The sequence below is a fragment of the Erpetoichthys calabaricus genome, chromosome 12 (assembly GCF_900747795.2).
Source record: "Erpetoichthys calabaricus chromosome 12, fErpCal1.3, whole genome shotgun sequence".
NCBI lineage: Eukaryota > Metazoa > Chordata > Cladistia > Polypteriformes > Polypteridae > Erpetoichthys > Erpetoichthys calabaricus.
The window spans coordinates 9,190,704-9,207,055 of NC_041405.2; the positions used below are offsets into that span (position 1 = coordinate 9,190,704).

A 16,352-nucleotide genomic window follows, 5' to 3' on the forward strand; every position below is an offset into this window, starting at 1 on the left:
TTTTAAGATGAAGTTTATGGCATTCTACTTTAATGACAAAATAAAGTACATGATTAAAGTGGAAATTCAACCTTTTTTTCACACTGTGTCACAGTTTTTTTTCATTTCTCTGTACCCTATAACTTTCATATGACACTCAGACGGTGGGCTATGACTCACCTTTTCATGGCGACTTTGATATCTGACAACTTCTTATTTATTTCAGGCACTGTGTGACTTTCTGAACTTGAACTTTCGAGTTTCTCCACCACTCTGTCACTCGATTAGCTTCCTTTTGTTGTTTATACCACTGCTTAAACAAACTAATAGTATATTTTTCTTTGCCTCTACTTGGTATTCCCTGAAATTCTTCTTTTTCCCTGTGCTTTTGCCATTGCCTTTTCACAGAACGCAAAACATAAGGGCTATTTATATTGATTTGCATATTCAAACAGGCATAATTCTGGGAGGAGTTGGGATGGGTCAGCAGGTGTGTGTATGTGTATTACTTTTCACGCTGACAGGGATTTATGGAGCGGAAGAACGTGGAAGTTGACGTATGCACAGATTTATGCATCTGGATTTTTTTGTGCATACTCACATTTCCGCTTTTGTTTGCATGGCATGTTTTAGTGTGAATTCTACACATGCCATTATGCACGAGGACCCTTGTAAGGAGAGGCCCACCAAATCAATAAGCTGATTAAAAGGGCAGGCTCAGTTTTAGGGTGCATTTTGGACCCACTGGAGATGGTAGCAAAGGAGAGAATGAGAACAAAACTGAGTGTCATTTTGAACAATGCTACACATCCTCTCTGTAACACACCAACACTGTGAACTTCAACAAACAAATTACTCAGTAGAAGTGTGTCAAGAAACTAACAATGGGGGCTCTTTTGTACCAAGAGTAATATGCCTGTATAGTGCCTCACTGGGACTGGGACTGCCAAATCAGACTTTTTCTTTCTTTTTTAATTTTCACTCTTTGTTCAGACCAAAGTGCGTCTGCGTGTTTATTTATTTATCCATATATCTATGAAATTTTGTGATCCTGCTGACTATACTATACCAAAATCTATCTATCTATCTATCTATCTATCTATCTATCTATCTATCTATCTATCTATCTATCTATCTATTACACTGGAAAATAAGCATTACCAACAGATTTAGTTAAAAACAAATTCTCTGAATGGATTTGATAACGGTTTGCCTTTTCTCCATGAGATATCCACTTCTTCAATAGACCGCTAGCCCATTTCCTATTAAGGATAAATTGTATGACTTTAAAGTGAAGGTCCCTTCATCCATTCCTGACCACTTTTCTGTTGTCCATTACAGATGTATAATAAGCCAGAGCCAAACCAAACATTATCAGGCACAAGACAGTAGCCAAGCCTCGGTGGTTAGCCAGTCTTTTAGTCAGGACATTCATTTATATTTGTAAGAAATTTGACAAACAAGAAGAGACCATTAAGTTCATCAAGCAAGTCTCTTAAACCAATAGCCAAGCCATCCCACTATCTTCCCCAGATACTCTACTTCAACTCCATGTCTTGGTATTCACCCACAAAAGACCTATTTAGCATTGTCAAATAATTTAATACACAAGATTTTGCAGTAAAGGTAAAGCCATAGTCCTTTATAAAACTTCAAGTGAAACACCTTAGAGGTGTCAATTAAATTAATGAAATACAAGACGTGTACCACAAGGTGTCATTTAATTTAAATTATTTAAGTACTGAACTGTCTAACTAATTAACTAGTCACTTAATTACTTAATTAAATGATTATTTCTTGTTTACCTGTCTATATATTGTAAACCTTGCATTCACACCAGATGGTGAAGTGTTTTGTTTTCAGACTTTACAATTAATTCCAGTAAGTGCTAGAGTTCTGGATTTTTTACATGAACTCTTCTTTTTGATTTTACCTCCTCCAAGCTCGATATTATTTGGCCATTGGTAGTTTATAAACCCACTGTTTGTCTTTAGATTTTGCTGTGCAGATCCCCTCTTTGAATTTAGACAGGTACTTAGTCCTCTGGAGGGCGGAGTGGTGGCTCTGAGGTTAGGGATTTGCACTGGTAATTGGAAGGTTGCCGGAACGCCAGAAGTGACTGTACTTCGTTGGGCCCTTGAGCAAGGCCCTTATCCTGCAATCGCTCTGTCCTGGGTATGACGTTAATCTGAATCCAAACCTGCAAGTAGGCCCTCCAATGTGCAGGGAAAAACCTGGGGGTTGGTGGCAGAATTGGCACTCTGGCCATCATAAAAAAACCACCCACTATTCCATTCCACCTGAACTCGAGTGCTGCTAAGGTGCCACCCATTGCATGACAGCCCTGAGTTGGTTTATCATGTGGTGGGTGCGGCAATGCACCGTATCATCGTGTGCTCCTTACCACTCTCTCTTAAGTCCTTTGTTGTGGCTTGGACAAGAAGGGACATAAATTGAATGAATTTACATGTGATGGTCAAGCTGAGAGCTGAATTAATGGAGTCCAAAGGTCCTTCATACATTCCTGCTAATTTTTCATTTTTTTGTTTGTTTTTTGTTCCAGAGGTTTCTCATTCTTGAGTGCAGATTCTTTCTTGGTTTCTGGATTGGGCTAAAAAGAAACTCTCAACAGGAATGGAGGTGGATTAATGAGCGGCCTGTCAATCCCACCTGGTGCGTGACTTTGCTGATACTCCTCAAATGACATTTGGCCTTTTAAATTGGTCATTTTCACCTTTTAGCTGATTCTACAAAGTCTTCTGTGCATAGGTCTAAGCTGCACAGGGAGTGATAGGCTGAGAGTGGTTTTCCAATATGTTTGCACTGTAGACCAGACATACATCATGTGAGTTAGGATAAAATGATTAAAATGATATGAAACAAACTCAGAGGGAAGGATTTCACATCTTGTGGGTTACTCCACTGTGTACATCATTACTCCACTCCAGATTTAGCGGACACTTTGATGTGAAACATCAAGCACAGAGCAGTTTCCATCTGAAACTGGTAAATAGCACATACAGGACACTCATTCATCATGGGAATTAATTTAACATTAATTGTACAGTATATATAGTACAACAATGTCACACAGGTAAGACAAGAGAAGACGTTGGCTTAACCCTTTGTGAAGATGAAAAATTCAACAACAAAACTTCTTCAAATGCCAGTGCAGGTAAACAACTGACAGGTCAAATGGTCCTGTAGATGGCTGGATGCCCAGGCATGGCAGTAGATGGGTGTCAGTATTAATAAGAGATAGCTGTGGCTTGGCCAGATGCATGCAATGTTTCTCCAGGTCACTAGAGGGCAGATGACCCCCTAGTTGTCAGGGATCCTGATTCAGTTTGAACACAAGGCTTTACACGTAATCATCCAATTTGGTTTGGCACTGCCCTTGTTGGCTGCTAAAAGTCTGCAAAAAATGCTTGAAGCTTTTGTGGGAGGAAAATCCTGATAACTCAAAATATAATCCACCTGAAAGCCTACAGCCACATAAAGCAAAAATCTTTGTGCCTTCAAGATGAGAAAAATGACTTCACCAAGCTCAGATTGTTTAGTTAGTAAATTTCCTGAGGCATAAAACTGTATTATCTTTGACAAATAGGATAAAAAAGTTTTATTAAATAGAAACTAAGCAGTGCTCACTCCACCCTAACAAAGTTTTTCTTTACTTATTATAGGAAAAATATCCCCACTATACATCAGTTCACTATAACTTGCACTGTTTTGGCAAATGTTAGCATTGCTTTGGCAGAAATTGGTTTTATTGAATTCAGCTTATTTGTTTAATGACAGCATAATGGCCACAATAGTTAGCTGTACTTCCTCACCAATCCAAGTTCTAAATTTAAATCTGCTAGCATGGTCACCATCTTTATAGTGTTTGTCCACACCTCTCTGTGCCTGCTTCTGTTTCCTCTCATATCCCAAAGACGTAGCACCTTGGCATCAGTTCTCTGTGTGTGCCATGGGACATGAACTGACATCCTAATCTTGTAGACTTTCTGACTTCATATCTCTGGGGTCAGAAAATGAGCAAATGATTATTTACATATAATTAATTTAATTTTTACATACAGTAGATAGATGAGAAAGGCAGTATATAACAGACAGACAGACAGACAGACAGACAGACAGATAGATAGATAGATAGATAGAACTTTTTTTGTTCCCAGGGGAAAATTTGGCTATTTGCAGAAGCTCTATAAATAAATAAATAGATAAATAAATATATATACATCCAAACTATGGTCTGAACACACACCAGAATGACTAGAACAGTTGAAAATTAAACAGAAAGAAAAGCTAAACGGCTATATTGCTGTTGGTATAAAGGACCCCCCCACACACACACTTCTCCTGGATAATTTGTTGGCTGAAAGTCCTCATTGTTGGTGTGTGAGAGGTTGTGCAGCATTGTTCATAATGACACACAGTTTTTTTTTCAATTCTCTCCTTTGCTACAAGGAGGTCCAGAGTGCATCCTATAACTGAGCTTACCCTTTTAATTAGTTTGTTGATTTAGTGGGCCTCTCTTGAAGTGATGTTACCTGCCCAGCACAATGCAGCATAGAAAATCACAATGGCCATCACGGAGTTATATAATATGTGAAGGATGTCACTTCCTACATTAAAGGAATGCAGCCTTCTAAGGAAAAAGAGTCTGCTCTGCCCTTTCTTATGCAGTTCCTCTGTATTCCGAGACAAGTCCAACCTACCATTAATATGGACCCTGAAGTACATGTAGGAGTGGACCACCTCTACATCCACTCCCAGAATAATGACTGGACATTGAGGTGTGGCGAAACTCAATAAGCAGTTCCTTAGTTTTGCTGATGTTAAGTTGCATACAATTATTTCTGTACCAAGAAACAAACTTTTCCCCCTGACTTCTCTCTTCTGTCTCATCCCCCTTATCAATCCACCCCATAAGTGTAGAAACATTTGAGAATCTCTGCAAGTGATAAAGCCTGGTCTTATATTTATAGTCCAAACCCACTTTCTTTTTATTTTGCAGGATGAATCAAACTGATCAAGACAGAGAATGTGCCTTATTAGAAAAAGAGTCAATATACAGTTACAACTGCAGCCATGAGAAACACTGGATCTGTAAGATGAGAGCCAAACATCTGTAGTCAAATCACAGGAACAATCACAACAAATAAGTTACAGAGACATGGTCATTTTTTCTTTTCTGTCACAACCCTCTCCCTTTTAAAGCACAAATGCTTTCTGGACTGAGTTTTCTTTAGCAGCTCCTTATGTGAAATCCCTGGGCAGTTTGTGAGAAGTGGACAACACTGTGGCACACAAGCATAGAAATAACTGACGCCAATCAGAGCCACACAAGAAAACAGGAGTGTGGAGACAACAAGGCCTCCTATGGTCTGATGCAGCAGTCATTCACATGGCCAGTGTCTCCTGGTCTTAGTGTGTCAGTGTGCTACATGAAGTATTAACCGGACTCATTAATGGTAAATATTTTGAATTGTTGTATTATGGAGGGTTCGTGTTTTCTATGTGTTGCAAAAAAAACCCAACAACATGCTGCCTATAGGTAACTAAGAAAATGAAGGAAACACCCAAGTAAAGAAGGAATACAATTTCACTTCAGTACTGTTAATCGATGAGGTCACTGAGACAATGAAGCAGGCATTATGACATGCAGGCCCATTAGCTTATTATGGGGCTCTGAGTTTTTGGGAGAGTCATATTCGGATAATTTAGCGAGAGTTTCAGTGACAAAGACTGCTTTTCCTCATGTTGCTTTAAGAGTGGTTAAGATGGCACTTGGTGGAAGATTGATGAACAGACAGTATGAGCGAACAGCAGCTAGTTATGAGACAAACCCCTTCAATGTCTTGTCTGGGCATTGAGTCATAATACAAGGAAAAGCAGAAAAGGAGCTCTGGATTGTTTAAATGTCAATCTAAGGGAGAGCATGGAATTTCTTCAAGGACAGAACACCGGGAACCTCATACAAAGTGACACAACATGGAGCAAAGCACACAAGCAGCGGCATCTGAGAAGAAAAGAAAGTCATCACTATCAAGCAGAGAAATACAATCATGCTGGATAGTTTGTGCAAAATTGCATAATGTTGATAGTTTTTTTTAACCATAAAATGCATATTTAATCAGAATACATTGCTTCATAATTTAAATAAAGTATACTGTATCTATGCATCAATGTCAATGTTTTGAAAGAAAATGTCCATGAATGGAAAACAATATACTCACGATACCGAAAACATACATGTTCAGAAATAGATGAACCCTTGGTTGTATGGCTTCCATCAAGGTTAAAGAAGATCAGGTGGGTCAGTGACATGCTGAATAATAAAAAAAATAAAAGGGGCAAATATAAATAATCAACAAAAAGCTGGTCGGTGAAAGTCATCACGTCTCAAATTAATGAAACATCAGCAGAGCTGAGTGCACACAATGAGTCTGGACTAACAGTGTAAGGCAATTTGAAAAAGATTCAGACTCCACATATCCACTACAATGAAAATAGAAGTCAAACGGAGAGCATTTAGAAGAAAGGCAGCTCAGCCGTGAAATGGGTGTCCTTGTAGAAATTCATACATGGGTAGCGGTTTACATTTTGTTCTGTAAAAATGCATCTGCTACTCATATATTAATCTGTAGCATCACATTAACAAAGAGCTATTTTTGGACAAAATACTTACAAAGCATCAATAAAATTCTTATTAATCTTTGCAATGTTACTCACAAAAAGCAATTTCACTTTGGAGTGATCAGAAGATTAAGTAAGACCGATTTCTCTGCTATTTCTTACTTCAAGACCCGTGAATCCTTCACATTCAAAAGTAATTTTACCAGGGTATCCAAGGTTCCTAATATGTGTATTTCAATGGACTCTCACCACAATGCATTTTGAAATTTTGCACTGTGGTCAACCATCGGTGATCTTGTCATGACCCTTCAGCGTTTGGCTCAGAGGTGATCTCTGTACAGTGTGAGCAAATCAGAGAATTAGTTCTTGTTGCAAGTCAGTTACTTCTGAGCCTTCTAACCTTGTAGGTTCACGACTGACCACCGATATTTGACCGTAGTCCAAATGTTCAAACTAAGATGCTTTGTGGTGTGAGTCCATTACACTTCTTTATACCAGACTGTCTTTTTTTTGACAGGAGCTACCATTTTGAGATGGAGTTGCTTTGAAAAAATTGGCAGAAATGCATGGCACAATGATGTCACTTTGCACTTCCTGGTTATCTGAGATTATGGAGACTCTCAGAATGTTTCTGAGAGTCGCTTCATGTCCTGTTCTTAAGACTGCAATTCTGGTTTTGAGATCTGACTTTATTATTTGGTTTAATATAACTTACTGGTTTTCAATCTTAACCCTGTTATTTTGACTACCTGTTATCTCCTGGTCCCAAAACTCTAGTCACTCTTAGGTATTACAGCATAAATGGGTCATCAAGGAAAACCTAACTCTAAAATTGAATTAATACTGTTCCTTACAGAGAATCAGGCTAGATCCAGTAATACAAGTTGATACGCACACAATTTCATCTTCATTAAGAGTTTTGTTTATTGAAACTAAGTGTTGTGATACTCGACACGTGTGTCTCCATTGTTTTTTAACGAATATCAGAAGTGCCTACGAAACACCAGGGGTGACAAGCTTGATTTTATATTGAAGCCAGTCATGCCTCCATTAAAGGGGATCAAACAAAGCTGTCTGGCTGTTTCATTGCACCAGCAGGATTAGACGATTTAGAGCTGTGTGGCTTTGTTGCCTCGTCACATGCTGTCCTGCTGTTGAACAGTTAATGGTCGTATTTACTCTACAGAGCTTAAACCCAGAGGTAAATGAACCGTTTCCTGGTGTTGACCAACATGTCACCTCTCAATTAAGTTCTGAGTTTTAACTGTGAAGATAATTACAGAAGCAGGGCGTTTGTTAATATCTTTAAGAGATACGTGCAATTAAACAGTCAGCTTAACATACTTATAATGTATAGCCACAGAAGTCCTTATTAATATGGGTGCATGCACAGTATGAATAATTCAAAACAAAACCAATGTATACAGGGTCACAAACAGAATCATAAAAGAGCTCAAAGGTAATAATAAAATAAAATCCAAAGACCTACAAGCCTCCCTGGCAGCCTCTGGAGTAGTGGTGCACAGGTCAACAACAGGAAGAATCCTAATAAGAATTGTCAGAGTTGCCAGGAAGAAGCCTCTTCTATCAAAAAAAATGACCAAAACTATCCATCTGGGGTTTTCCAGAGATCACCTTGACAAGCCTGGATAATCCTGAAAGAGTCCAAAATACAACTCTTTGGACACATAAAGAGGACTTTGGAGAGAAGCTAACACAACTTACCCCCAAGAAATCCTTACCAAGCATGATGGTTGGAATTTCCTTGTATGGGGCTGGTGGTTTGACATCTTTGAGTAACACATTAGTTCTGAGAAATATCAAAAACATTAATTGAGAAGAGTTGTCAGGCCATTAACTTGAAAACTCAAGCAAAGTACGAAGAGGATGCCTCAACAAGAAAACAATCCTGAACATTCAGGTTAGTCCACTTGGGGACAGCTTAGAAAGAAAAGGGTCTGCATTCTGGAATGGCCATACCAAAATCCTAAAATGAATCCTGTTGCAATGCTGTGGAAAGGCCTTGAACTGGAGAGTTAAAAATGGTAACTAGAATATGCTGTGATCATTATTTATACATTGAAAAGAATAATATCTGACAGAAAGGAAACTGAATAAACCCACTCTTGCTTGATGCATAATTAGGACTCAGCAGAACAGATAGAAGCTGACCTCTGCAATGAGGATGAAAGATGAAAGGACAAGCAGGTTTGTTCTGGCCAAGGCTGGTCTGGGGGATTACAGGCGGTTGAGATGAATACACAAACATGTTTGTTCTGGCAGGGGCATGGCCTGGGTTTGATTTATGCCTAACCAAAGTTGAACTGGTCAACTACAACCTCATTGGTTCAAGAGGTTTGTCAAAGACCACAGAACTAACATGAATTGAGGCAGACAGAGAGGCCATGCTTGAGAAGGGACCACACCGGACCAGGGACCAATCAACATCCTAAGACAGGGAGCCATCTGGATGTTTAAGACCACAAACAAGATGAACTTCTTATTCTCCAGGCTGTACTGGTATTATTTTACCAACACTCACTTTACTCTGCTTATATTTTGGTCACAATTAGAAATCCAAAGATGAGATATTTTAGAATTAAATATAAACCTTCTCTCCTGCCTGTGTTGGTACCCTATCTCATTGCTTGATGTTTCTGATGTAAAAGGGAATGTAAAAATATGAGGGGATTTTTCAGGCCTTCTGTTCAGGTTTGCGTAACATAGGATCTGAAAGGGAGAATAGTGTCACACTGGCGTCATGTGGTGGGTGCAGACATGCGCTATCTGCCCATACTCCCAACCATAGTAAACCAGTCTGGAAGAGGGTGCTGCTCTTTTTTCTTTTTTTTCTCTGCTGTTCCATTTCCGGTTTTCTGTGGTAGCGATCTGCACCATCACCACCTGATCAGGGCACCATGAAGTCCGTACATTGATGGATTGAAGGCCAGAGGTCCACATGACATTCATCATTTAATTCCTCCACATGAAGCCTGAAATCCAGGAGGACTGATTGAGATCATTGATGTTAGGTAGAATGTCCAGTGAGGGCTGGTGGTCTCGTGGTCTTGGAACCCCTGCAGATTTGTAATTGTATTTGTTTTTTGTGTTTTTCTGTCCTCCTTGCTATCTGACTTTACTTTATTCTTTGTTAATTAGTATTGCCTAATCTTATTTTTATATTTTTCTTTTTTCTTTCTTCATCTTGTAAAGCACTTTGAGCTCCATCATTTGTATGAAAATGTGCTATAGAAATAAATGTTGTTGTTGTTCATGTAACACATCCTTCAAACTTCACAAAACTGGCAGAGGTTTGTAAAATGGAGTGGGGTGGGGGGACATCCGAACTTCAAAGACTGAGAATTGGGATTAGAAGTCAACTGCGTGAAGTTCTTACTGGTATAAGAGGTGTGATGAGATATTGAATGAACAGCTTTCATTTTACTTCTGGTGATGTGTTAAATGTCACATTTGGCCTAATAATCTATGAGCTCAAACCTCTCTTTATGTTTCAGGAGTCTTTTGCATCCTTCTAAATAAAAGCACTGAGATCATAAAGGAAGGGCTTCTAGAGATGTGGTTTATTTCACATTATTTCACTGTAACTTCACCCCGCCATCCTCCCCTTCAGGACTGTTGTCTTGTTTCTGTAAGTATAGCAAAATAGCATATGGCATTGCACACATTACCTGACAAGTCAAATTGTAAATCTTTACAAAAACATCTAATTTTAAGTCTCTAGTTGTATTCTTTTTACATGCTCATAATGTCATTTTGAGGTGAAAATAGGGGCCCAGGGTGGCACGGTGGCACAGTGGTAGCACTGCTGCCGCGCAGTTAGGAGACCCAGGTTTGCTTCCCCGGTCCTCCCTGCGTGGAGTTTGCATGTTCTCCCCTCGTGTGTGTGGGTTTCCACCCACAGTCCAAAGACATGCAGGTTAGGTGCATTGGCGATCCTAAATTGTCCCGAGTGTATGCTTTGTGTGTGTGCGTGCGCGCACCCTGTGGTGGGCTTGTTTCCTGCCTTCCACCCTGTGTTAACTGGTATTGGCTACCATGTAGTTAGAATATAGCAGGTTGGATAATGGATGGATGGATATAGGGGCCCAGTTACCTGCATGCCAGCGCATTTTTTTGTTGTTTTAAGAAGTACTTGAATCAAGGCGAGCGATTCTGAAAGATAACTATTAGGCCAGTTTTAGGTAAACTTCATTTCCTGGCGCTGCTGTTTAAAATGTTGTGCACAGACAGCTTTACTCGCCTCTTCCTTTGCTTCAGATATTCAGCAGACATGACCAGAGAAGTGAAGCATGAGGAGCAAAACCACAGCGAAAGAATGAAAAGATCAGACAACTGCACATATTCAGGTATCCTTTAATTGTGTTGTTTTAATTATACTTGAATCAAATGAGTATATAAAAAATACAATGTCACTGCAAACATAACTTAGTTTAGAACTGTAATCTGATTATTAAACCGTCGAAAGTCTTAAGATATTTGCTTTGCTTATCTCATGTTCTTATCCTTTACATTTTCTAATTTTCAGTTTTTATCAGATGCCGTCTACAGTTCTGAGTCTACTAATACTGAAAAGCTATCTTTCAGTATAATGTAAAATATATATTTAAAGATTATATCAGTAGTTTGATTCCTTTTTTTTACTTAATATGTAAGACATATACGTTTTTGGTTACTGGTTTGAAGATAACACTGGGTTTCGTGTTTGTGCTGTTACAGTGCGATTTTGTCAAACATATATCTATTGGATGATATTTTCAATGCCAGGTTAATATCTGTTTCAGATTCAGGGGTGGGGTTTGATTTGTCTTCAATTTTTTTGTGATAAATTGATCTATTTGTATAGAATGATTACAATAAAATTAATAAATAAAATTAAAAAAATATATATATATCTGTTTCAGATATACTTCAATATCAAAAAAAAAAAACCTATGTATTAAAACAGTATCTTAAAAATATTGTAATATATTTGTCAGTTTATTAATCTTTATATTTTAAAGAAAATATTGGCAACATACAACAATGGTATTAATTAATATATTTGATTATACATATATTTCAGTATACTTTAATATTCTTTAATACATTTATTCTTGAAGTATATCATATACTTTAAGTATATTAATATTGGTAATAATATATAATCTATATGGATTTTCTTAACCTTAACCAAACTATCCTGCTTGACATCGATCATCAGGTGTTTTTTTATACAACAGAATAACAGACAAGCAATCTTTGTGCATTTCGTCTATGCTTTACAAGTCATAAAAATATAAAATGCATTAAAAAATTGAAATATTACCAGTTGACAACACAAGAGAGGAAGAGAAAAAATTCAGCCAACATCATTTCTGGAGACAATAAAGTGCGTTGGGAATTCGATCTCTGATTGATTATGAGAGACAAACTCCAAGTTATGGTGACCCCTCGTAGTCATTCCGTGGTCATCACATATAATCTGCAATACACCACGATTAACAAAACAATGCGGTGAAAAGCTCTGGACATGGGAGAAGAAGAATAACAACATTTATTTCTATAGCACATTTTCATACAAATGATGTAGTTCAAAGTGCGTTACAAGATGAAGTAAATATGAACCTGAAACTGGAATGTAAAAGTGCCGTTACAAAGCTTAAATATATTGCAACATACTGAAAAAATATGTGGAGTTCAAGTATATATATTAAGAATATATAAAGAAACACATATTCTATTAATATATTGGAACAAAAAATTTTCCAAATGAATTTTGACCAGCAATATACTATAGACTGTGTGTCCAGACCTAAGACGGATCATCTATATGCCTTATTGGTTTTTGTTACTTGAAGAAAGCTAAACACGGTCCTCCCAACGACTCCAATTTACTTTGAAGCCCCTGTAACTCACTAAATGTTTTTCAAGTATGAAGGCAAAGAAAATAAGAACCTGAAATTGGATTGTAAAATTGTCTTTACGAACATAAATGTTAAAATATCCCTCAAAATATTTGAGCATATATTTCAAAATAATATGGCATATTTTTTTTTATTTGAAATACATTTTTAGGAAAGTATATTTTCATATCTAAAATATATATGTAATATGTATATAATAAAATGTAATAGTAAGCATTTTTCCGCATATATTATATTCAAGATATGCAATACACTGTGTTTCTGGATCCACGGTGGATCATTCATGTATTTTCTTTTAATCTGGAAAACAAAATCCAGTCATTCCAATGAATCAATTTATTTGGAGCTCCTGTAACTCATTAAAAGTAATTAAAGTAGGTACTGTAGCTGCGTCAGCAGACAAGCTGCAGTTTATTCCATGCAAAAATAATTGCATGCGCTTTCTTAGATTTTAAATTTTTATTCTTCACCATAAGTACCCAAATTAGACATTAAATTACAACAATCAACATTGTGAAGGAACGCAGGGTGAGCTGCAATTGATTTTAATATTTTTACAAATCTGTTGTTTTTGGAAGAAAACTTGGTTAAACTACTATCGGGCTAACATTTTTAAACTGAATTGTTCTAACACAACTTTTCTACTACTGAAATGCACATATCAAAATAAAAAAGTTACTGATTTTTTTAAATACATTTTATTTTATGTGTTTTTTCATAAATTGTTTAATCTCATGGCACTTAAGAGTGGTGACGTGTTTTATGGTCCAGTGTGTGAAGAATTTCTCTGTACTCGGTACATATGACAGAACAACTACTGACTGTACGTCCAGCACTTACTGCTACTAACAAGAACTGTCTACATGCAAAAAATAATCTTATATTTGCCATTACACAAAGGAAAAATAAATGCTGGCTGTGGTCGTATTATGACGAGCAATTTAACTCAAATATTATTTTTTTATTATTCTTTTAGACTACAGTATATTTTTCTTCTGCCAGATCTTAATCTTCCATTACCACAGTCTTCTCCTTTTTTTCTATTTATTTGCAGTGAAGCCTGTTATCAAGTGTCTGCTCATAACAACTGGAGTTCTCCTTCTAGGAGTTGGACTGGTGTACCGAGTCCTGATAATAGCAGGCAGTAAGTTTCTTAGTTTATGACAAGGTCTGTTTTGAAGAGACGAGTGTCTTTAATGTTCTGTATTGATCGATATTATGTGTGGTTCTGGTTAGTAAGTGTTATTGAAATTTTTTAAAAATATGTCATCCACTGTTCATGTAATTATTCAAACTGTCTTGCTTGACATCGATCATCTGGTGTTGTTTTGTACGACAGAAGAACAAACAGGAGACGACAATCAGTTTTGGAGCCTTCTGTCTTTGCCTAATCATTCAATTTAACTTATTTGTATTCTTCACTGAGTACAGATTAAGAGAGCATGCACAAATCCACAAATATAATGCATTACCAGTAAGATACTAGACTATTATATTAACACTGAAGCTTTAACGTAAAAACAAATCATAACAATATGAAATCCATTAAAACTGAGCTATTGCCAGGGGACAATACAAGAGAGGAGAAAAAAAACTTCAGCCAACATGATTCCTGGAGAAAACAAACCACATTGGGAATTGGATCTATGAATAGTCATGAGAGACTGGAGACCCCTCCGAGTTACTCGATGATCATCACGTATAATCTGCGATACACCACAATTAAGCAAACGATGGAGTGAAAAGCTCCTGAAGTGGAACAAGAAAATGAGAACCTGAGACTGGAATGTAAAAGTGCCTGTACAAAACTTAAATATATTGCAACATACTGAAAACAATTATATATTTTAAGAAATATAAGGAAACATACATTCCATTAATATATTGTAACAAATACATTTTAATTTTTTTGACAATAAATACCGTGTGTCCAGACCCAGGGCCGATCATTCGTGAGGAAGGCTCCACACATTCTTCCCAACGACTCCAGTGTCCTGTGAGCCCCCCTGCAGCACACTAAACGTCTTTCAGGTCGGTTGCTCTGCCAACGTGTGTAGGCCTCAGTTTACAATTTTATTACTTGTTTGTAATCAGTTAATGATAGATTTGTCATTTGTGTTGTGTCGCTGTGCAATTTGGTCTCAAACAGATTCCAATATAAAAAACACCTCTGAGATGTATTTTGGATATTTTCAATGCCAGGTTAACATGGTTTTAAAATATACTGCGATATACAAAAATGACCAGTGTTCTGAAATATAAATCATAAAAAATTATTGTACAGTGTATTGAAACTAGCATTTACAGTACATTTAAAAATATATTGTGATATTTTTCTAAATGTATCTTAGTTTTTTATTCATAGTATTTTAAATAATATTAAAAACTATATTTTTACATTTTGTGAAAAATAAAATGCAAAAATTGATATATTTCACTATACATTTCAATTTTCTGCAAGATATTGCAATATATTTAACCTTGATGCATTTCATATCATATTTTAAAATATATTCATATTGGTAATGATATATTTTTAAAAACATATTGTACATGTATTTAGTTTTGTTAAAAGTAAAATCAAGTCCAGGAAATAAAGCCTTGTGCCAGGAAACATCCTTTCAAAGATTCGTCTTTGAGGTTTTATTTTTAGAAAGACAGTATGATGTCGTGCACTCTGTAATCTGAAGAGTTATTATTTGTAAAGATTTACATTTCATGTTTATGTTACAATAGACCTCACTTCCTGTCTTGTGCCCAGTGCTGCCAGAGAATTAGAGTACAGTACATGGATTTATGTTCAGCAATGCTGCCACTGTGTTGTGTGCGTTCATATTGGTCAGACTAAAAATGAAATTCTTTCAGCATCCATCCCAACTTGTGCTTCAGGAAATGAATGTAACGCTACTGCATGTCATAATCGGCGGTGATGAGAAGTTATTTATAGTCGTTGGCAATTGTTTGTCATGTGCCACAAAATGCTACTTCCTTTTTAAGAAGATGAAAAAATCAGAAATGTGATTAGACAGCATGTGTTTTGCAGGTATAGAGGTGAAAGGACAAAGAATTTTCAGGTTTCTACAACTTAACACTGATACCAAACATAACACTAAATGTATTGCTAGAATCAAGGAACACACAGTCTATGTATAGGGAGAGATGACTGGTCACCTTCATGATAAGATGCAAACTGAATTAATATGCCAGGAATATACCAGGGATTAATATGCCAGGATTGCAGTAATAATGAACTACCAGGGCCTAAAAGAGAGTAGAGGAGTAGGTTGGGGGAGTGCAATGGAGGAAGAGAAAGAATAATAGAGAGAGACAGAATCAAAAGGGTGAAGTGCAAAGCACAAATGACAGCCATGAGCCCAAATACATATTCCTGACAAAAAAAAATAGATTAAACAATCTAAAGCAAAATTAATTGGTTATGTTCCTTGAATTGCCTCTCTGATCATTTAAAAATGTGGATTTCCTCATGTTAGCAAGGTTAAGCAGTTGGTCCACATTTACTGTGTGTCTCCTCATTTGTGTTACATCTCTACATAACAGTATTAAGTGTTTTCTGTCTGAGTTGCAAAAACTCACAAAGCCCTGCTCCTTGAAGCTTGATCTTGACATTGACCAATAGCTTACAGTATGTTGTGATAAGCACAAAATGACCCATTAATTGGATTTGCTTGTAAAGGCAGTCCCGAAATTTGGCTTCGACTTCTTCTCACAGCTAGTCAAGACATGGCTGTGCGCCTTAGCTGACAGGAAAAGCACGACCGCTTGCTCTCGGGTCCTTCTCATGGCAGG

The 16,352-nt window shown here is 37.0% G+C and overlaps 2 protein-coding genes across 7 annotated transcripts in view; one reads left to right on the top strand and one right to left on the bottom strand.

The window, feature by feature from the left end:
* The window catches only part of LOC114662269 (killer cell lectin-like receptor subfamily B member 1B allele B), a 192,844-nt gene that overhangs the window by 48,961 nt on the left and 127,531 nt on the right, over positions 1 to 16,352 (bottom strand). For 2 of the 3 annotated variants that reach the window (XM_051934622.1, XM_051934621.1), the window contains exon 5: positions 6,238 to 6,313. In XM_051934622.1, coding sequence (XP_051790582.1) covers positions 6,238 to 6,313 — 76 coding nt within the window. Of the gene's footprint in view, positions 1 to 5,903; positions 6,314 to 16,352 lie in introns of those variants that run through there. The other variant, XM_051934619.1, reaches the window with a different exon arrangement.
* The window catches only part of LOC114661816 (killer cell lectin-like receptor subfamily B member 1A), a 29,890-nt gene that overhangs the window by 5,904 nt on the left and 7,634 nt on the right, over positions 1 to 16,352 (top strand). The window contains exons 4-5 of one of the 4 annotated variants that reach the window (XM_028815022.2): positions 2,543 to 2,652; positions 5,000 to 5,136. The exons of 1 other annotated variant lie outside the window; for it this stretch is intronic. In XM_028815022.2, coding sequence (XP_028670855.2) covers positions 2,543 to 2,652; positions 5,000 to 5,117 — 228 coding nt within the window. In that variant the 3' untranslated portion in view covers positions 5,118 to 5,136. Of the gene's footprint in view, positions 1 to 2,542; positions 2,653 to 4,999; positions 5,137 to 16,352 lie in introns of those variants that run through there. 2 more of the 4 variants (XM_051934632.1, XM_051934631.1) reach the window with 2 other exon arrangements.